A 22,586-nucleotide genomic window follows, 5' to 3' on the forward strand; every position below is an offset into this window, starting at 1 on the left:
CAACCTGCCCCCCAGCAGGCATCATCTCTGAAATTCTGGCTGGATGGGGATCCAGTTTCTTCTCGAACTATCTTAATAGTAGGACACTCACTGACTACACTGGGTGTCCAATGCCTCTATTGGGCTACTCTATGGATTAAGCCATCCTTCCTTATCCTGAGCTGAAGTACCACCATTACTTCTTCCAAAAAAATATGTCTAATCTGTCTTCTAAAGACAATCATCATATTCCACCTAAGGCTTCTCCCCCAAATGTTTGAATTAAGTTTTGCAGACACTTCATATTCTCACCACTCTCCCCAAGAAAGCACTTGTCACTCTTAAGATATGACACCCAGAACAGGACCAGTCCTCTGGACTGCTCAGATCCCTGTGGATGGCACCTCTCTTACCTGGATACCACAGGCCCATTAATGCATCCCAAGGTTTTGGGGTGCTCCTGACCAGAGCAGAATTCAGTCTGACGATCTGTCCTAGTGATCTCAACTTGCTGGTCTAAAGTCAGGACCCCAAGGTTCTGAACCACTGGGCTTGTGGGAGGGTGACCTCACTCTGAGGCAAGGCTGAGGGACCATCCCAGTGGGTTCAGCCCATGTCTGGGGCATTTCTCCAGAAAGAACATGGGGCATCTGTGCTATCTCCTGGGCTGTGAGAAGAACTCACTCGTGGACATTTAAATCTGGGGTTCAGGGGAGAAGTCTTGGCGGGAGACTTTGCATAGCACTGAGTATGGATGACTGCTAGAGCTGGGAAGAACCTCAGAGATTATACAGTCCAATGCTCTCATAGCACAGATGGGGAAACCGAAGCCCAGTGAGGGAGAGAGGTTTGCCAGGGCCATATATTCATTCTACCAATATTTATTGAGTACCTCCTCTGTGCCTGGCACTCTGCCAGGTGCTACAAATACAACAGTGAACAAAACTCATGGAGCTTACATTTGAGAGGTGGGAAACAGATAACAAGCAAAATTAATAAGTAATCATATAGTGGTAAGTGCTATGGAAAAAATGAAGTAGGAAAGGAAGATAGTGCTGGAAAGAGGTTGCCAAAGCATGATCAGGAGGACCTCACTAAAAAAGTGACTTTTGAGCAAAGTCTTAAAGGAGGTAAGGAAGTAAACCAGGTGGATAATTGTGTAACGAACATTCTAGATGAAGGAAGGCACCGGCGCAAAGGTCCTGAGGCAGGAACATACCTAGTGTATTCAACGACAGCAAGGAGGCCATTGTGCCTGGAGTGGATTGAGGAGGGGTGGGAGGTCAGAGAGGTTATAGAGGGTCATACCATCTGAGGCCTTGTAGGTCACTTTGGCTTCTTTCTGGAGTATGACGGGGAGCTACTGAAGGGTTTTGAACATAAGAGTTGCATGATCTGGGTTGTATTCTGAAAGAGTCACTCTGACTATTGTGTTGAAAATAGATTGTAGGGTGGCAAGGGTGAAGGCAGAATGACCAGATAGGGAGGCCATTGCAATACTCCAGGTGAGGGAATAACGGTGGGCTGGGCCAGCATGGAAGCAGTGGAGAGGATGAGAAGTGGTCTGATTCTTGATATTTGAAGATAGAGCCTATGGAGTTTGCTGACAACTTGGATGTGGGGTATACGAGTGGAGTTTGGACAACTACATGTTTTGGCCCTGAGCAACTGCCAGGGTAAAGCTGCCATCACTGAGCTGGGGAAGACTTCTGGTGGGGTGGGCTTGGGGTGCAAGCTCAGTTTGGATGTCTGTTAGATGTCCACGTAAGCATGTCAACCAGGCCTTTGGACATTTCAGTCTGGAGTTCAGGAGACAGGTCTGGGCTGGAGTCGTCAGTGAATGGAGAGTATTGAAGGTCATTAGACCAGACGAGAGCACAAAAGGAGAGAGTGTGAAGAGAGGTGAGCCTTGGCATGCACCAAGGTTAAGGGATTGGGTGATGCAGTCAGAGAGATGCTGGAGAACTTGCATCTTAATAAGTTAAAAAGAACTCAGGACTCCTAGTCAGACCCTTTAGTCTCTATGACAGCAAGGACGACATTTTCTTGTTCATAAATGTTTCCCTTGTGCCTAGAATGGTGCCTGGCCCATACTAGAAGCTCAATAAATATTTATGGAATGAGTGAATCTAAAGAAAAGGAGGGCGTGATAATCAATGATTCTCACCAGCTCCTCTTTCCCACAGATACATGAGGGCCAGACACGAGCTTTTTTGTCTCTCTCCACAGCATCTACTGAGGACGTGTTGCCAAGCTCGCTGGCCCCTTAACCTCCCTTCCCTCTCTATACTCCAGACCAGCTGGCTGGGGTGCCTGTTGTGGGATGGGGGGTGGGATTCAGAGAGGAAGTTTTGGCCCCAGTGCCAGCACGAGAGGAAGGGGCAGCAGTGACAGGAGCGGTGACCTTGGCTACCCCCAGCACCAGTGCAATGGGAAATGGAATGTTGTGCTGGGAAGAACTATTAATAGCTCATCATGGTCATAGAACGCGAGGCAAATTCACCGGGCGGCTCAATTTTCTCCCTGTTAGAAGTCATTAGTGGTTCTGCGGCGGAAGCCAGAAAGAAGAAAAAAAGAGTTTTATATGGAACAATAAATGCCACTATAAGCCACAAAACCCTACAAATTTGCAACTAATAAACCCACAAATGTAAGATGATTAAGAACTGGAGAGGAAAGAGTTCCTCAATTAGAACAAGGTCAGTCTCAAGAGACAGTGCGGTCTGACGGGCGGACACTGGGCCAAAGGCCTCAAGCAGAGTTCTGATCCTGGCTCTTAATTAGCTAGATGACCTTGAGTAAGCTACCCACTCTGCCTCAGTTTCCTTACCTGTAACACAAGAAGACACCATTCCTGCTTTATCTCACCTTCCTGAAGAAGTGGTTGGGGTGATAAATGAGATATGAGATGAGATAGCCTTTGAGAAAAAGATATTCTTAATTCTCTTAACTTCAGGGAATTATTATTTGCCCAGTGATCAGTGAAGTGATCAGCACTTGGCCTAGAGATAAGAAGGCAAACCAGCAAGATCCCTCTGGACGTGTGCCCCACCCATCAGGCTGACCCCAGAGGGCCCCACTAATCCCTGAGAGCCCTAGCTGTGGAGCCTGCCAGCAGGTAGCTGGAGTCAGTTGCACTGTGGCCCCCAAAAGGTATGTCCAAGTCCTAGCCCTCATACACGCGAATGTGAGCTTATTTGGAAAAGGGGTCTTTGCAGATGTAATTGAGTTAAGGATCTCAAGATGAGACCATCCTGGATTAACAGGGGGGCCCTAAGTTTGCTTACAAGTGTCTGTATAAGAAGAGGAGAAACACAGAGGACAGTCACAGAGAACGCCACGTGAAGACGGAGGCAGAGATCAGAGGGATGTGTCTACAAGCTAAGGAGCGTCCAGGTTTGCCAGCAACCTTTAGGAGAGAGGCACGGAATGGATTCTCCCTCAGAGACTCTAGAAAGAAGTGACTTTGCCAATGCCTTCATTTCAGACTTCTGGCCTCCAGAGCTGTGAGAGAGTAGATTTCTGCCACTAACTTTGCGGTAGTCTGTTACAGCAGCCATAGAAAACTAATCAGTAGCCATATGCTGACTACCTGGGGGTTCCTATCCATCCTGCAGAGGAGAAGATTCACATCGTGGACCCTGAGAAATGACACCTCTGGGGAACACCTTCCCTGCCACCTTAAGACACACCTTCCAGAAAAGATCCTGACATTTGGATAATTGCTCCTAAGACCCCCCTGTGTCAGAGCCCACCCTTCTTCTCACAGCTGAGGATACTGCAGATCCAACCAGGGAAGTCACTTGCTCAGGGTCCCACAATCTGTGTGGAGCTGGCACAAGGCCCAAAGGCTCTGCACTCCCAGGCACTATTTTCCCTGGTTCCAGCTGTAATACCCAAGTGTATGAGGAGACGTTTGCCTGGAGAGAGAGGAAATACAGAGTCTGTTTCCTTCAATCTTATTGTAGGGGTAGAGGAAGGAATAAGTATATAGGTTTTTGCATTCCAGCAGTCAAGAAATCAAACAATGTATTGCATTGGGCAAATCTGCTGCAAAAAGACCTCGTTAATGTGTTAAAAAGCAAAGATGTCACCTTGAGGACTAAGATGAGCCTGTCCCGAGCCATGATATTTTCAATTCCTCATATGCCTGTGAAAGCTGGACAATGAATAAGGAAGACCAAAGAAGAACTGATGCCTTTGAATTATGGTGTTGGCGAAGAATACTGAATATACCATGGACTGCCAGAAGAACAAACAAGTCTGTCCTGGAAGACGTACAGCCAGGATGCTCCTTAGAAGCAGAGATGGTAAGACTTCGTCTCACATACTTTGGACGTCTTATTAGGAAGGACCTGTCCCTGGAGAAGGACATCATGCTTGGTAAAGTAGAGGGTCAGCAAAAAAGAGAAAGACCCTCAATGAGATGAACTGACACAGTGGCTGCAACAATGGGCTCAAACATAGCAATGATTGTGAGGATGGTGCAGGACCAGGCAGTGTTTCATTCTGTTGTACACTGGGTTGCTATGAGTTGGAACCAACTCAACGGCACCTAACTACATGGAGGAAAAAGGGACAGAGGTTTTCATTCATCCCTCAGAATTTATATTAAATGGGAGGACAGGTAAGAGGAAGCCAACATAAATTAAGCACCTATAGTGTTCCAGGCACTGTGCAAAGTTACCTCATTTAATGTAAGCCTCACAACAATCCTAGCAACTGTAAAACATCATCCCCATTTTCTACTTGTGGACACCGAGGTTCCTGAGAGGCCAGGAGAACTTGCACTTGTCACCGGCTGGTGGCAGAGCCAGGATTTGAATCCGGGTCTGCTGATTCCAAGCCCAGTCCCTGTTCTACCTTAGGACTGTGAGCTCTGGAAGGGCCGCCAGTGGACAACCTCCTGGCTTTCTGGCTCAGGCTAAAGGCTGACCATCAGGCCCAGGACCGAGGGTGGCTGGACACTTCCAGGGCCTAGTCAGAAGCGGTGCGGAGTGAAGCCTGTGGGCATCAGCGATTTCAATGACATGGAGACAGAGGAACATATTCCAACCACAGCTGCTGCTGAAAGAAAATGTTCTGTGGAAACAGATCACTGGGGCATCTGTCACAGGGGAGATTTTACAAGAAACGCACAACTTTGTATTATGAGGCAAAATTCTGTAAATGCCTGCATTGCCCTCCTCCCTCCCAGACCCCTGTTGAATGCAGGTCCTCATTAAGAGAGGGAGCAGGGGCCAGGAGGTTTCTGTTCTCACAATGCCCCAGGCTCTCCTCCAAAGGGGAAAGGGCCAGGCAGCACTCCGATTGGGCCTGATTTGCTTAAGGAGGTTATAACAAGGCCCAGAGATCATCCACGACCCAGGGAGGTAAGGCGTGCTGTCCCTAGATCTACCCTAAGCTCTGCCTCCTCTGAGTTCTAGCTGAGATAGGGACATCAAGTTCCCAGATGAAGGGAACGGAGGCAGACCTTCTGGATGGAATAGTTAGGCCTCTTTTCCTTCTTATTTGTTTATCTTGCACAGATTTTACTGTTAGGTAGAGCTGCGGATTTGAGGATCCTTAGGTACAGCTGGAATACCAACAGTCAGGTTGGGCTAGCTCCCTGAGGTCTCCCAGCACACATTTCCAAGCTCTGAGCTAGAAGCATGAGGACCTGGTTTCAGTCCCTGAGACCTGGCAGGACCTTCCGAGAAGCATCCTTGGTCACACATTTTCTTATTTCTCTACCTAAATACTCAGGCAGTCCTGCGACTGATCTAACCTTGTGGGCGCCGGTGCTAAATGAAGCAATGTATTAGGGGACCAGCCGTGTGGGTTCTGTGGCTTATCACCACTTACAGTCTACAAAAGCCTGAGCACCTCACCACAAATCTCTGGGTTTGGTCTGACCTGGAAAGTGGAGGAAATAATACTTCACAGGCTGGGGGCTGGCCCATCTCTGGCTCTGAATTTCCTAACAAGGGGTCGGTCACCCTCCTTGTGGGAGTGGAAAAGTAGTGTGGATGCACGACAGTTTGTCCTGCCTGCCTGCCTCTGGCTGAGGCTTCTTAGCAGGTCTGGAAGGGGGACAACTACATCCAGAGGAATGCGCCACAAGGCCAGGCTGCTCCCGGAGCCCCCTCCCCGCACGACCAGGTTTCCTCAGTGTGCAGCCACGTCTGTGACTGTGGGGTCTGCATGGTTTGTTCTGCTCAGCAGGAGAGAGGGTCCAGCAATGTCTAGCCCCAACCCTGCCCAGATCACTTGGATTTGCCTGGCTCTTTCCGAGTAAAGGAGTCCCCAGGTGGCACAAATGTTAGTGCACCCAAGTGCTAACCAGAGGTTGGAGGTTGGAAGTTGGAGTCCACCCAGAGGTGCCTTGGAAGAAAGTCCTGGTGATTTACTCCTGAAAAACCAACCATTAAAAAACCTTATAGAGCACAGTTGTATTCTGGCACACACAGGATCACCATGAGTTGGAATGAACTCGACAGCAGCTGGTAGTACTGGTTTGGGGTAAAAGAGAGCCCGGTGCATGTTTATCTCACTTATGCCTCACTCTCTGAGGAAGCCCATTGTACAGATGAGGAAAACGAGGCTCACAGAGACAAGGTTGCCTGCTCTGGCGGACCCAGCTTGCAGAGCCTAGGTTGGAAGTCAGGTGATCTGGCCTCCAGACCAGCGGTGATATTGCTGCGGGTGCATTTGCAGTGGGTGTCCCCGAGTGGGTGTCCCTAAGCCGTGCTGGGCGTGAGGTGAGGATCGTGCGCTCTGGTTGGTGTGGGCTGCCTGCGCAGGCACGCGGTGTGTGCCCCGCCCCTCCTCCCAGGTGGAACGGCTGGGTGCCGGCTCGCTCCTGAGAGGAGTCTGCAGACGGAGCCAAACCACATCTCAGGCCGTGGGGGTTTGATCTTCCCTCTGCTGCCCGAGATGAGAGAGGTCTTAGTGGCAGAGATTTACGGGGCCTGAGGGAGAAATACCCTTCCAGTGAGAAGCTCACATGAAAAGCTCCAGAGTAATAACTGAGGCTGCAAAGCGTGCCAATTATACAACAATTAAAAGGCTTGACTCTTGTTCTCCTTTTATTCTCCCAGCCACTCCTCCCGCCCTCCCAGCTGGCTGCCCCTGCAGGCTCCCCAGCAAGTGCTCTGGGGGATACAGGATAAAGAACGCTCTTTTCCCCTTTTTAATTGGAGATCAAAAGTTAGAAGAAAAATTTACCCCTTAAGGGTGGGGAAGGAAGGGGTGTTGTTGGGGCTGAGGCCTCAGAGGAGGGGTGGGGAGACAGTGTAGCTTGCTGGGCTCTGTAAGAACTTTGCAAACCTCATGTCATTTAATCCACCCGCCAACCCTATAAGATCAGCATTACTAATGGTATTATGGTGCACATTAGGAAGCTGAAATAGAAAGGCAAACGACCTGGCCAAGGGCACCCAGCTGGTAGACCTGGCCTCACACCCCAGGCTGTCCGACACCAAAGGCTATCGGCTTTACCAGCAGGCTACTTTCTCTCCTCTCTTAGCCTTCCTTGGCTTCCTCACCTGTAAGGTGGGTGCAGGCCCTGGGATCTGCGTGGCGCAGCCAGGCACTCCCGTAGATGAAAGGTGCAGTGGGCACTGAGCGGCGGACTGCTCTGTCATTAAGCCAGCACCAGCTGAGCCAAATGCCCTGCGCTGCAATCCAGCAGCTAACTGAGAAAGAAATAGGCAGCGTGCCCCAAAAGTGAAGAAACAGCTGCTGGTTGGCTTTTTAGAGTTGCCAACCCACAACCAGTATGTGTGCCCCCTTCCCACGCGACTTCCCAGCAGAGCTAACAGCCCCCATGCTCCAGGCCGAAAGCATTGGGCTCCTTCCTACTGGGCTGATGTCTGGAGACTCCAAACGCTGCCCGGAATGCTCTTGTGCCTTGAGAGAGAGGGTGGCTGTGGACATGGGGTTTTGAGGGTATGACCATCCTTTACATCTAGAGTCCCCCAAACATCTAGAACAAAGTTGTTACTCTTGTTGTTAGGTAACATCAAGTTGATTCCAATCCATGGCGACCCCATGTGACAGAGTAGAACTGTTCCACAGAGTTTTCTAGGCTATAATCTTTATGGAAGCAGGTTGCTAAGCCTTTCTCCCACGGAGCTGCTGGGGGGGTTTGAACCTCCAGCTTTTCGGTTAGCAGCCGAGCGCTTAACCATTGTGTGCAGAGGCAGATTAACCAGTAAGCAAGGTACGCACAGGCTAACAGTAAGCAAGGTATGCGTGGGCTTAGCTGTGTTTACTTACTAGTCTGTAGTGCACAATTTCCCATGGGATTCACCACCTCCTTGAAAAACAGGTGAAATTATCACTACAGATTAGTAAGTAACCACAATTAAGCCCGTGCGTACCTTGCTTATTGGGTAATCCGTCCCTGATCGCACCACCGCAGAGTCAGCTAACACAACTCATGTTCCATCAGAAGGCTGAGGAAAGCAGGGCTTTACGCTAGACTGTCCGGTATATTTTCTCAGTTAATACGCCCTGGATCTGCTCTTTCCCAGGCCATGACACCTCCTTGGACATCAGTCTTCTTGTGTGTTGATTGAGAGGGCTGGACTGTCCAACTTTAACCTCAGAGTCTATGAGAGCAACAGAAAGGAGCACAGAGCCCAAGTCATGCAGAGCGGCAGGGAAAGGTTCTGCCTTTCCTGACTCCGGGCTCAGGTATTTCCAGCACTCGGTCAGGTAAGGGGCAAGGATGCCGGGAGGGCTAGGCTCGGCTCTGCCATTCCTCCTGCTTCAGGCTGAGCTCAGAGAGCAACCATGCTCCTGGGTATCCTGCCCACAGGAAAGAGGAATGAACTCTGGTCTTGCCCTCCCCATTCCCTTTTCCTCCACAACCACAAATGCAGACCACTGTGGTCTTCTGGGACAGACTTGCCAAATGGTGTCCCCAACACGTTGCTTCCTCGGGTCAGTTTGTCTCCCTGAATTTTCTCCCTCACCTCAGGAATGATGCTCTGGCGTTGAGGTGCAAAGGGTGGGAGTGTGTGGCATGAGTGTATGGGGTGTGCAGCAAGGGAGGGGAGCAAGAGGAACTGTGACCATCCCCTCAGCACCACGAGCCCATCCCCAACCTCAGTGTCTCAGACTTGGTGACTGGGGATCCTTTTCTCCCAGCACTCCCCTCCCAGCACCACACCAGGTGGCCATAGCAGCCAGCCCCATCGTGGGAGCTGAGGGACCCCAGCTGGCATGGCTGCACTTTGGAGAGCCCAGCCAGTTGTTTGCTCAAGTGGGGCCCACTCAGCCCACTCTGCGGGGGCTGGCGGGAGTCCAGAGGAAATGATGGGAGGGTTTGGGTGCATTCTGACCTTCGCTGGATTCCAGGATGATGATGTGTGAATAATATGGCTTTTTAAGAGTCAACAGCTTGGGTGCTTTTTATAGGCAGGCCGGGGTGCTGAATGCACCATCTCCCCATTAATCATTTAGCTAGTTAGATCGATTGGCAAGCAGTCTGCATTACTCCATGGTATTACTCTCCCTTCTGTCAGCAGCCAGCCTTAAACGGATGTCAAAACTGCTATCCAGTCAGCCCCAGCCCCCCCCCTCCCCCAGCCTTACGTTCTCCAGGCTTAATATCCTGATTCCTTTAGCTTCTCCTCGCAGTTCCCATTTCTGTCCAAACTTTTCATTATTTTGGTGGTCTCTGCTGGCAGGAACCCCAGGTCCCCACTCCCTGAACTCCCAGAGGGCACATTCCACCCATCTGAAGGAATTATTCTTGGTGACATTCCAACAAGGTGCCATTGAGGGCCATTTGGGGAGCAGGCCTGGGCCAGATCCCAGCCTCCTGGTCCTGATGGCCGTTTCCTCTGCCTATCGCCCAACCCCCGGCCTGCCACCCAGGGACTCTAGGCTTTCGTCACCAGACAGGACAGAGCTCAACCACAACCCCATACTCACAGCGTTTCCAGATTGTGCAGCCCGTCAAAGCTGTGGGTCCCCAGATGCTGGATGCGGTTGTTATGAAGATGCCTGTGTGGGAAGGAAAGATACGTCAGAAGGGTGCCCACAGCAGCGGGCCCGGGGGATGGGAACGCAGACCGGTAGCTGAAGCAGGAAGGTGAAGGCAGCGGCATAGACAGAATGACCCCAGTGGCCCAGCCCTTTTTCTCTGGGAGCAAACTGACAGGCCAAGTTTGACTTCTGGAAGTCACCACCTGCAAAGCTGGACTGGCTGCAGGCTACACCATTTGACTTCCTAGTGAAGGAAAAAGGGAGAGGAGCATCCCAGGCCCAGGCCAAAGCAAGCACCCACTAAGCTCCAGGAGAGAGGCCTGATGTCAGAGGGGCTCAAGTCCGAGGCTTCTACGACCCTGCTCGCTAAGGACCCAGCCTGCCTGACTCACTCGCCAGATGTGCTTATGGGAGCCAACGGCAAACCGCAAACCGCTACAGACAGCATATAATTAAAGCCTAAGCTTTATATTACAGCTGAAGGAGCTGTAGATGGGCTCAGAGGACAGAGAGAGGAGGCAGGGAAGGCTCTGTGGAGAAAGGAGTCCCAAGCAGGGACCTGACGGACAGGCCATCTGCACAGGCAGAGGGCAGGGCACCCCAGGCAGGGGTAACAGTGAGAACAAAGGTGAGGAGGTGGGAATAAGCATGGTGTGGCCGTACAGATGGTAGAGGGCTCAGCCAGAGCAGGTGGGAAGGTGGAAAAAAATCGGTTTGGGAGAGGTTTCCAAGATCAGAGCTAACCGAAACTGAGTGACAGAATTTTCTTCTTCCAATTCCTAACAAAATGAGCACAAACTAGACCCACCCCAGCTCAAATAGCAACAAAGTGAGGAAAGGGACATAGCCTAAGATAATAAGCTGCAAAAACTCGTGGCCAAGGAAAAATTCTAGAACCCCTAATCCTGTCTTTCTCTAGAAATTGAATTGGCAAGAAAACAAAATCCTAAGAATTCTCCGTAACACTCTCAAGTCTGAAAAGGAGCAACTCTGTGGGTACTATTGTTATTTATTATGATTATTGTTCTTACTTCTGGCGGCCAAAAAGAACAGGTGAAAGGGGAATGTAAAATGAAGGCTCCAGGTTACTCACTGAATTGGGGAAGGGTTTGAAGTCCAAGAGGTAACTCCCCAACTACAGGGAGTGAACTCGTATTTAACACAATCTCAGCAGAAGAGCTGAGCCCAGGTAGTCTAAGAAAGACTAGATACTGCCTCAGAGGTCTACTCCCCCTACCCTCACACTCCATCAGGTTTCAGAAAAGTAGATGGAACCTAATTTTCCCACAGTACTTAGCCCACAAATTGTAGCTTGGAGGGAAGAGCCGACTTGTACCAAAGGTGATGCATCTAGAAAACCTGTCAAACAGAGCCATCCAATCATAAGTTAGAAAAGAAGATAGCAACTCTGCAAACATACAACAGGTGAAACAGAGGGAGCAGGAAAGAGAGGATGCAAAAGACAGGCAAAGTTCCAGGCCTAGAAGAAAATATAACTAATGAATGAGGAATAGAAGGGAATTTATCACAACTGCCTTCTGCTATAAAACAACCCAATAAAACAATATTTCAAAGACAAAAGTTTGAAAATGAAGGGACTTAGAAAACAAATTAAGGTCTAAAACTATACCATTTTAAAAAAAAATTGTCAATAAATTTGAAATAAGGAACGGAGTAAACACTGCTGAAAACTGAATTGGCATCAAAGAGAAAGCTTGAGACAATCATGGTGAATACGGCTGAATAAGACAAAAAGTTTAAAAGAGACAAAGAAGACGTAAAGATTCAACACTCGGGTAATTGATGTCTCTGAAGGAGAGAATCCAAAAATGAGACAGAAGATGTATTCAAAGGCACAATACAAAAAAAAAAAATTCTGTAAAATGAAGGAAGAATGGAATCTGCAGCTCAAAAGCATACATTGTTCTGGGAAAATGCCGATTATTCTGTACTGAACATATTCTACTTAAGCTATTGATGTTTAAGGATTAAAAAATGTCTTCAGGCAGAAAAAGGAAATCACTTACAAGAGAAAAATAATCAGGCATGCCTCCAAATGAAAGGCAACAGGGAGACATTATCCACCATAGATGGGTAGAGATGGAAGTCTTGAGATTTAAAGCTCCTATCTGTCTTCCCCATCCTTGCCCACCTGCCCCATCAGGGTCCATCAGGGGAGACAGGCCCCTGCCCTCAGGGAGCTTCTGATCTGATAGAGAAAACACAGCCCCTGCCTTCCAGGACTAAACTAGCTCCCCCTGTTGTTGTTAACTGCTGTTGAGTCTGCCCCCAGTTCATGGCAACCCCATGCACAACGGAACAAAACGCTGCTCAGTCCTGTGCCATCCCACGATTGGTTGCAGATCAGACCCTTGTGAGCCATAGGGTTTTTATTGGCTAATTTGCAGAAGTAGATCACCAGCCCTTTCTAGTCCATCTTAGTCTGGAAGCTCCACCGAAACCTGTTCAGCATCGTAGCAACATGGAAGCCTCCACTCACAGACAGGTTGCTGCACATGAGGTTCACTGGCTGGGGATCAAACCAGGTCTCCTTGCACGGAAGGTGAGAATTCTACCACTGAACCGTCATTGCCCCCAGAGCTCCCCTTAACAAGGGGTTTTTATTTTTTCCCTTTCCTCCACACCTATATCCAAACTCTATTATTTCTTCCTGCTTCCTGCTAAACTCCTATCTCCATTTTCCACCCCTGCCCCTTCCCCAGCATCTCTGATCCAGACCATCTTCAGTTTTCTAAACATCTCCAGCTCCAGGCCTCCAACTCCCTCCTCCAAATTGCTCATTCAGCTCAGATGTCCTGGTCACCTAGTAGCCCAAACTGGGACAGAGTGTTGAGCTTACAGTCTAGATGAAGAGACAAGAGTTACATGAAACCACTGCTGTTCAACTAAGTGCTACCTTGTGGCCTGGTCGGAGCCATAGCAGTGGTGGGAAGGGGCTCCATGAAGTCAGAGCAGGCTGCTGAAAGCACAGGGTTTGGTTTGAAGAGAAACCCCCTCTCCTCTACCGCACTTATCTGCTCACACCTTTAGCCAGGCCTTTGTTCGTACCCTTCAGTTTAACCAAACTTCCTTCTTGCTTCCTTTCGTACCCGGTGTTCCTTATCTCTCTCCTGGGCCTGCCCACAGCTCATCCTCTAGTCCCTGGACAGCTTGCTCCAGAACCTTCTCCCCCTTCACAGGTCACTACCTGCTGGAAGCTTCTCTCTTCCTTCCTGGAGGCAGGTGAAGGACAAAGGGTAATGCTCCTGGCCCCACTCCACGCAAGGACACCAGTTTTCAGCTTTGCTCTTGCACCCAGTAGGTTTTCTTTCCTTAATCCCTTGCTCCTCCTGATGCGCAGTGGAGCCCCTCGCCTCTCACAGATCTGCAACAAGCCAGTTCTCTGCTCCCATCCAAACCTTGCAGTCATCCTTGACTCCCCTTCTCCTTTGTATTCCTCCCTCTGAAAACCTCTAAATCTGATCAAGTCTTCCTTCCAAATGTCCCTCACAGCCATGCCTCCCATCCCATCTCCTCTGCCACCTCCCCACGCTGGACCTTGATTGATACACAGCCTCCTAACTGTTCTTCCTGTCTCTGGCCTCTGCCTGTTCTCATCTATCTTACAAATGAGACTTTCTAAAACACTCCTTTGCTCCCCTGCTTTGAAACCTTCAAGCTCCCCTCCTCCTCCGGCAGATAAAAGCCAAACTCCTTGCCCTGACATTGTGAGCCCCCAAACTCACCTTTCCAGCCTTTTCTCCCACACTCTGCAAGAGGACTCTGCTCCAGCTGGGCTGGCCTGTTCAGTGGCAGCCAAACACCCCTGGTTTCCCTCTCAGGGTCATTATTGATGCCTGCTTGGAAAGTTCTCCCTCTCCTCTTCTCTTGTCTAACCCTCTGCCATCTTTCCTGGCCCAGCACCCACCCCATGCACCTTCCCTATCACCCTGCCCACAGTTGCTTCAACCTCCCCCAGCTCCTATGCTCCTATTAATCTGTTCCTGTCACCTGGCTGTCTTAGCATAAGTTACATCATTAGTTATCTTTTCCCGTATTAACTCTGCTGTCTCAACTAAACAGTCAGCCCCTTGAGGGCAGTGGCTATTTCTTTGGGTCCTCAGTACTCCCACATAGGGGCTCAGTCAGTGCTGCTGCTGCTCGTTTTTCTGGGGACCCATCATAAAGCTCTCAGTGTTTCCAATAGTCTGTCTCTCACAGAGACCTGGTCCCATTCTCTCGTGCTGTTCCAAGGGCATCATCAAAGCTCGAACCAACCACCTTGTTCTGTTTACCCTCTATAGTTGCTCTACTGACTCCCAGAGGGGGCTCAGGTGTGACTATCTTGATAGAAAAATGTAATCCATAAGGATATTCATCTTAGCTCTCCAGTCTCCCAGGACAGAGACTCAGATAAACTGATACCTGCCTTTTCATCTCTCAAATGGAACTAAGTATCATCATTCCCTGGCCTGGAAAATCACACCAGCTTTCCCAGAGCAGGGGAGTCAGTGTTGCCATTTAGCAGAGTCACTACCACGCATGTTCCTGACCAATTAGTGTGTAACCCCAAGCAATTACATGTGACCTTCCGAGTCCTTAATAATTACCCTATGAACTTACCAATCACTAGTAGCAATTAGCTGGGAGCTAATTTGCACTCTAAAGTTCCCACCAGAAAGGCAGCGTTCACCCCAGTCCTCAGTTCCTGCCAGGGATGCTATCTCCCAGGTAATTATCCTGACGGGGTTTTGCCATGTAATTACAAAAGATGGTTTTTCTCTGTTTCTTCAGGTCTGGGAAACGGGATTAATTTACCCTATCCCTATGCCAAAGCATAAGACTGTATTATATGATTCTCAAATATGATGAAAAAAAAAATTTTGGGGTAGGGGTAAGGATAAGAAATTCTTGACCTACTCCAATTAGCATTGTGTAGCTATGTTTTCCTAGTGAGCAATAATAGCTTAGTTTCTATTGTCTGATTATGACACTCTTGTCTTCTAGCGAATCTTAGCACACTTCCAATACTCTAATGTCACCTGGCCTCATGATAACCCTATGGGGTCAACAGGGGATGAGCATCCTCATTTTACAAAAGGGAAACTGAGACCAAAATGTTCAAGGAAGCACAGATAGAGCAAAACTAGCCAGGCTTCCAACCCAACTCAGGAGTAAACATGCAGCCCCCAGCAGGACCCGGCCAGGGATGGAGGGCAGAGCAGCACTCACAGCACCACAAGGCTGGTGAGGTTCTGGAAGGCGTAGTCGGGGATGTGGCTGATGCGGTTGAGGGCCAGGGTCATGGCCTGCAGGGCAGGGAGGTTGTTGAGGGCCCTGATGGGGATCTCGGTGAGTGCATTGTCGTCCAGCCACAGGTGGCGGAGGGAGGACAGCCCCTCAAAGCTCCTCTCCGGGACCAGGGAGATGAGGTTGGCATCTAGGCGCCTGGTGGAAGAGAGGATGGAGAGGGATCAATGCAGGGAAGATGCAGACCAAGCTTGGGGCTGGGTTGGGCCAGCCAGGACCCCAACTGCGCCTTTGAGATGCCCTGGGACTAAAGCTGCCACCACTTATCCTGTATCCTGTGTCTTCAGTTTCATATATTTGTCTTCCATTGCAACCCACAATTCTTGGTCCTTTATGCCATTCTTTCCTATTTATGACCCCAGCCCTTCCTCTTAGACTTGAGGTTGAGTCCATAGTCCATCTGTGGATAGCCAGTATTGCCCCATATCCCCAGGCTCCCAAATCTATGCCATAGTTTCTCTGCTCTTGGTATGACATCATCTTCCCAACCTGGCCTACTTCAAAGCCATATGTTATGGATTGAATTGTGTCCCCCAAAAATGGGCATCAACTTGGCTAGGCCATGATTCCCAGTATTGTGTGGTCGTTCACCATTTTGTGATCTGATGTGATTAGCCTGTGTGTTATAAATCCTAACCTCTATGATGTTAATGAGGCAGGATTAGAGGCAGTTATGTTAATGAGGCAGGACTCAATCTATAGGATTAGGTTGTATCTTGAGTCAATCTCTTTTGAGATATAAAAGAGACAATCACACAGAGAGGATGGGGATCTCCTACCCCCAAGAAAGCGGGGCCAGGAGTGGAGCGTGTCTTTTGGAGTCAGGGTCCCTGAGCTGAGAAGCTTCTAGAGCAGGGGAAGATTGATGACAAAGACCTTTCTCCAGAACCTACAGAGAGAGAAAGCCTTCCCCGAGAGCTGGTGCCCTCAATTTGGACTTCTGGCCTCCTAGACTGTGAGAGAATAAACTTCTGTTTGTTAAAGCCATCCACTTGTGGTATTTTTGTTATAGCAGCACTAGATAACTAAGATACCATATAATAATGGAAGGTTCTCACCACTGGCAGGGGGAAATCTCTCTCTGGACTTAACCAAAGAAAATGCCTCACCAGAGATGAGATGCAAGCCACTCCCTGCCAATCTTCAGGGAGGTACCCTGGCATCACCTACTCCCCTTAAGGATCCAGCAGTTTGATGGGGCTTCTTCCAAAGTCCAGGGGCTTCTTGTTTAGTTGACAACCTATGGGAGGTGTCTGTATGCCACAGTTGAGGTCCCTGATATGTTACTTAACAGGACAGGTAAAGAGATGGTGAATGTTCTTGTCTGTGCATAATCAGAGACTCTACGTGACTAAGAATTCCTGTCATGAGCCCTAGCAGCTCTTGACAGTCTAACCAAACATGGAGACGGCTCGTCACAGCTTTTCACAGGTGTGCCCAAGCCATGATGTCCTTTCAGTATGCGACTATCTTCTGCCTCCTGGTCTGGGACTTGAGCTGAAGCCTCATCACCCTGTGCTGCTGGTCCAAGGGACCCAGACAAATTGGCCAGTGGCCATGAGTCTACACCTGGGCTTTACTACCAGGAGCTATGGTTCTCCTACAGACACATGTCATCACCTATGCTATAGAAATTCCAGTCCTCATCCACAAAGGCCATAGGCTCCATAATCCTAAACCCAAAAGAGAATTGCTATGACCAGGGTTGGTGGTAAAAGGAAGGAGGTGACTTTCTTTCATCCCAATAGCACAGGCCCACTTGTAGACAGTCCAACAATGCTTCTATTTCTTCCTTAAGCCATTTCACCAGTGCCTCACTGCCCAAAGTCTCAAGCACCACTGGGAAAAACTCCCCAGCTCACTGGTAAGGGAGCTGGGTGAATAGGCCAACACTGCATCTTTGGGTGTGAAAACAAACTGAAAAGGACATCCCTTGGAATCTGCAATTAGAAAAGACATTCCACCCACATCAAACCTGACCTGGTGGGCCAACAACCCTTCAGTCAGTGCCCTCTGCAGGCAAGGCCTGTCACCTAATGGTGGTCATATAGTCTTGATGGTCTGAGTGTGGCTAGATCACCTGGGGAGCTTTGTAAAAATACAGACTCCAAAGACCCTCCCCAGGACTGTATGGTTCAGAAGGTCGGGAGTGGGGCCTGGTAAGTTGTTTCTAAAAAGGGTCCCAGGTATTTCTATGCATAGACAGGTTTGAGAACCACCTCCCCAAGAGATGCCACCTCTGGAGGTTGGAGGAGGAAATCTGAACAGAAGATTTCAAAGGGAGGCTTTCTCCCATAGAAAGCCCTTACAACAGTTCTGCCTCAGAGGCAGCACTTGAAAACATCAGCTACTATGAAGACAGTGTCCCTGCCCTTCCTACGGAGCTTACAATCGAGTGGGAAAGCAGTCTGATATTCACAGTGCAGTGTGAGGACAGGGGAAGTACAAGTGCTGTGGGCACCTAGACCAGGGCATCAGGGAAGGCCTCCAGGAGAAAGTGATGTTTACATGGAGAGCTGGCGGCCGAGACAGAATTGGCCAGGGAAGCAGAGTTCTGAACAGAGGGAATACAAATCTGCTGCCATCAAGTCGATTCTAACTCATAGCAACCTTACAGGACAGAGTAGAACTGCCCCATAGAGTTTCCAAGGTTGTAATCTTTACAGGAGCAGATTGCCAGGTCTTTCTCCTGTGGAGCAGCAACTGATGGGTTTGAACTGCCAACCTTCAGTTAGCAGCTGAGCACTTAACCACTGCACCACCAGGGTTCCTAGAGAGCAGAGGGAATAGCATGTGGGAAACAGAGAGTGTAGCATTGTAGGGAAACTGAAAGCAGTCCAGTAGGGCTTCAGGAAGTGAGAGGGAAGAGAAGCATGGAAGAGAAGGGCAAGGTGAAGCCAGAGAGGCAGGTGGAGCTGAAGCTTGCCAGGCCTTGTGAGCAGTACTATGTTAAGGGGAATGAGGAGCCACTGAAGGGTGTTAAGCAGAGGAAGGACATAGCCAGCTTTCAGTTTTAGAAACATCCCTCTGGAGACCACGTAGGTATTGGAGAGGGGCAAAACTGGAGGCAGGATGATCAGCAAAGAGACAGTTGTTTCACACAGCTGTCCTGTCCAGATGGGGACAGCCATAGCCATTCCATTTGTCTTAGACACTTGAGAAGAAAGGGAATCTGAACATACTAGTGTCCAGTTCAAAGATGTGTCCTCTCCTAATGGTGATCCCTGTTGCTCCTGATCTGGAATAGCACTAACCAGTGCTATCCAGAAATTCTGGGGGGTCTCTTTAGCATGCCATAATGAATGCCCCTTCCCTGCTTCCTGCCTGTACATGAAGTGCCCCTTCACCTCAGCCCCACTCCCAGTGTTCCTGGGCTTCCACCAACCAGGAACCATGGACAGCATAGCAGTGTCGTCTTGCTCCTGTCTCATGTCTGCCTGGAAAACAGAATCTAGAAGACGACAACCACCCACACAGAAAACCACGACACTGCCTGGCCTGATGTGGCCTTTGTGACTGCTGCACCACCAAGCATCTCAGCTGGTCACAGGCATGGTGTTCTCACACCAGAACTCCACTCCCTTTAACCTTCTTATCACCTGACCCACAGTAGGCAGAACTGCCCTGCCTGGGCCCTGGCTTTAGAAGTCATATGCCTGAGCTTGCTGAAGCAGAGCCCATGCATGAGTGAACTTCCAACCTGCAGCCCTGTTTGAATCTCACCTCTTTATATAGCTAGAGCCCCCATCTAATGAGAGCGAGATTACTGTGCTGTAGGAGTGTTAAATGAATCAGCTCCTTTAATTTTCACAACAACCTGTGAGGATGATATTTTGCAAAGGTGAAAAATGAGGTACAGAGAGGTTAAGTAACTTGCCTGATGTCACATATTTAGTAGCTGGTAGACCTAGGATCTTTATTGCAAATACCATTTTTCAACAACATAAACAGTGACTATACACATAGACCTAACCAGATGGAATATGTACAAATCCAGCTGACTACATCTGTGGAAACAGAGGATGGAGAAGCTCAATATTTCCAGTCAGAACAAGGCGAGGGACTGACTGTGGAACAGACCATCAATTGCTCAGATGCAAGTTCCAGTTGAAACTCAAGAAAATCAGAGCAAGTCCACAAGAGCCAAAATATGACCTTGAGTATATCCCACCTGAATTTAGAGACCATCTCAAGAACAGATTTGACACACTGAACACTAACAACTGAAGACCAGACAAGCTGTGGAATGACATCAAAGACATCATACATGTAGAAAGCAAAAGGTCATTAAAAAGAGAGGAAAGAAAAGACCAAAATGAGTGTCAGAAGAGACTCTGAAACTTACTCTTGAATGTAGAATAGCTAAAGCAAAAGGAAGAAATGATGAAGTAAAAGAGCTGAACAGAAGATTTCAAAAGGCAGCTTGAGAAGACAAAGTGAAGTATTATAATGAAATGTCCAAAGACCCAGAGTTAGAAAACCAAAAGGGAAAAACACACTTGACATTTCTGAAGCTGAAAGAACTGAAGAAAAAATTCAAGCCTCAAGTTGCAATATTGAAGGATTCTATAGGGGAAATGTTGAATGACTCAGGAAGCATCAAAAGAAGATGGAAGGAATACACAGACTTACTGTACCAAAAAGAATTGGTCTACATTCAGCCATTTCAAGAGGTAGCATATGATCAAGAACCAATGGTATTGAAGGAAGAAGTCCAGCAAAGGCATGGGCGAAAAACAAGGCTCCAGGAATTGTCGGAATACCAACTGAGGAGTTTCAACAAATAGATGCAGCGCTGGAGGTGCTCACTCATCTATGCCAAGAAATTTGGAAGACAGGTACCTAGCCAATCGACTAGAAGAGATCCATGTTTGTGCCCATTCCGAAGAAAGGTGATCCAACAGAATGCGGAAATTATCAAACAATATCAGCAATATCACACGTAAGTAAAATTTTTTTTTAAATGTTTTCTTTTTTTTATTGTGCTTTACGTGAAGTTTACAGAGCAAATTAGTTTCTCATTAAACAATTCATACACATATTTATTTTGTGACATTCCTTGTCAACCCCATGATGTGTCAACACTTTCCCCTTCTCAACCTTGGGCTCCTCATTTCCATTGGTCCAGCTTTCCTGTCCCTTCCTGCCTTCTTGTTGCTGCCCCTGGGCTGGTGTGCCCGTTTAGTGTTGTATACACGGTTGAACTAGGTGTATTGTTTGTTTTATAGACCTGTCTAATCTTTGGCTGAAGGGTGAACCTCAGGAGTGACTTCAGTACTGAGTTAAAAGGGTACCCAGGGGCCACACTCTCGAGGTTTCTCTGGTCTCCATCAGACCAGTAAGTCTGGTCTTTTTTAGTGAGTTTGAATTTTTCTCCAGCTCTGTCCGGAATCCTCTATTGTGATCCCTGTCAGATGGTAGCCGGACACCATCTAGTTGTGCTGTGGTAGTTGTGTTCCATTAGTCCTTTGGACTAATCTTTCCCTTGTGTCTTTGGTTTCCTTCATTTTCCCTTGTTCCAGATGGGGTGGGACTAGTAGACGTATCTTAGATGGCTGCTCACAGGCTTTTAAGACCCAGAAACTACTCACCGAAATAGGATGTAGAACTTTTTCCTTATAAACTATGTCATGCCAATTGAGCTAGATGTCCCCGAGACCATGGTCTCCAGCCCTCAGCCCAGTAACTCGATCCCTGTGGGAGTCTGGATGTGTCTAAGAAACTTCTATGACTTTGTCTTGATCAAGTTGTACTGGCTTCCCCAGTATAATACACAAGTAAAATTTTGCTGAAGATAATTCAAAAGAGGTTGCAGCAGTACACTGACAGGGAACTGCCAGAAATTCAAGCTGGTTTCAGAAGAGGATGTGGAATGAGGGATATCATTGCTGATGTGAGATGGATCTTGGCTGAAAGCAAAGAATATCAGAAAGATGTTTACCTGTGTGTATTGACCATGCAAAGGCATTTGACCATGTGGATCATGACAAATTATGGATAACATTGCAAAGAATGGGAATTCCAGAACACTTAAATGTGCTCATGAGGAACATGTACATAGATCAAGAGGCAGTCATTTGAACAGAACAAGGGGATGCTGTATGGTTTAAAGTCAGGAAAGGTTTAAAGTCAGGGTTGTATCCTTTCACCATACTTATTCAATCTGTATGCTGAGCAAATACTCTGAGAAGATGGACTATAGGAAGAAGAACACAGCATCAGGATTGGTGGAAGACCCATTAACAACCTGGGATATGCAGATGACACAACCTTACTTGCTGAAAGTGAAGAAGACTTGAAACACTGATGAAGATCAAAGACTACAGCCTTCAGTATGGATTGCACCTCAACGTAAAAAAAAAAAAAACAAAAATCCTCACAACTGGACCAATAAGCAGCATCATGATAAACAGAGAAAAGATTGAAGTTGTCCAAGGATTTCATTTTACTTGGATCCACAATCAACACCCATGGAAGCAGCAGTCAAGAAATTAAATGATGTATTATATTGGGCAAATTTGCTGCAAAAGACCTTTTTCAAATGTTAAAAGCAAAGATGTCGCTTTGAGGACTAAGGTGCGCCTGACCCATGCCATGGTGTTTTCAATTGCCTCATATGCATGCAAAAGCTGGACAATGAATAAAGAAACCCAAAGAAGAATCAATACCTTTGGATTACGGTGTTGGCGAAGAATATTGAATATACCATGGACTGTCAGAAGAACAAACATCTATCTTGGAAGAAGTACAGACAGAATGCCCCTTAGAAACAAGGATGGCAAGACTTTGTCTCACATACTTTGAACATATTATCAGAAGGGACCAGTTCCTGGAGAAGGACATCGTGCTTGGTAGAGGGTCAGCAAAAAAGAGGAAGACCTTCAACAAGATGGATTGACACAGTGGCTGCAATAGTGGGCTCAAGCATAACAATCGTGAAGACGGTGCGGGACTGGGCAGTGTTTCGTTCTGTTGTACATAGTATTTCTATGAGTTAGAAGCAACTCAGTGGCACCAAACAACAACAACAGAGCTAGGATTCAAACTCAGGTAGTCCAACTCCAAAGTACATGTCCCTAACCATTATCCTATATCACTGGCTCACCCCACAGTCATGACGTTGATGTGCCTCACTGATTTGTACACCAATCTGGAATGCTCCCAGAATATCCTACTCTACCCCATCAACAGCCTCTAGTTCTCACACACTTGCCTGGACACACCAGTGAGGAGGTGTGGGGCTACATCCTCCAGCTTGGTCACCCTGGCCTTCTCATCCCACCTCCACTGGGGCATCAGAGGATATATCAGATCTTCCT

The 22,586-nt window shown here is 48.2% G+C and overlaps 1 protein-coding gene across 1 annotated transcript in view; it reads right to left on the reverse strand.

Moving 5' to 3' along the window:
- The window catches only part of LGR6 (leucine rich repeat containing G protein-coupled receptor 6), a 144,826-nt gene that overhangs the window by 27,705 nt on the left and 94,535 nt on the right, over positions 1-22,586 (reverse strand). The window contains exons 7-8 of the mRNA XM_004375284.2: positions 15,190-15,405; positions 9,904-9,975 (exon numbers count right to left, since the gene is read on the reverse strand). Of these exons, the coding sequence (XP_004375341.2) occupies positions 9,904-9,975; positions 15,190-15,405 (288 nt within the window). The remainder of the gene's footprint in view (positions 1-9,903; positions 9,976-15,189; positions 15,406-22,586) is intronic.

This window comes from Trichechus manatus, unplaced genomic scaffold, assembly GCF_000243295.1.
Source record: "Trichechus manatus latirostris isolate Lorelei unplaced genomic scaffold, TriManLat1.0 scaffold00035, whole genome shotgun sequence".
Taxonomy (NCBI): Eukaryota; Metazoa; Chordata; class Mammalia; order Sirenia; family Trichechidae; genus Trichechus; species Trichechus manatus.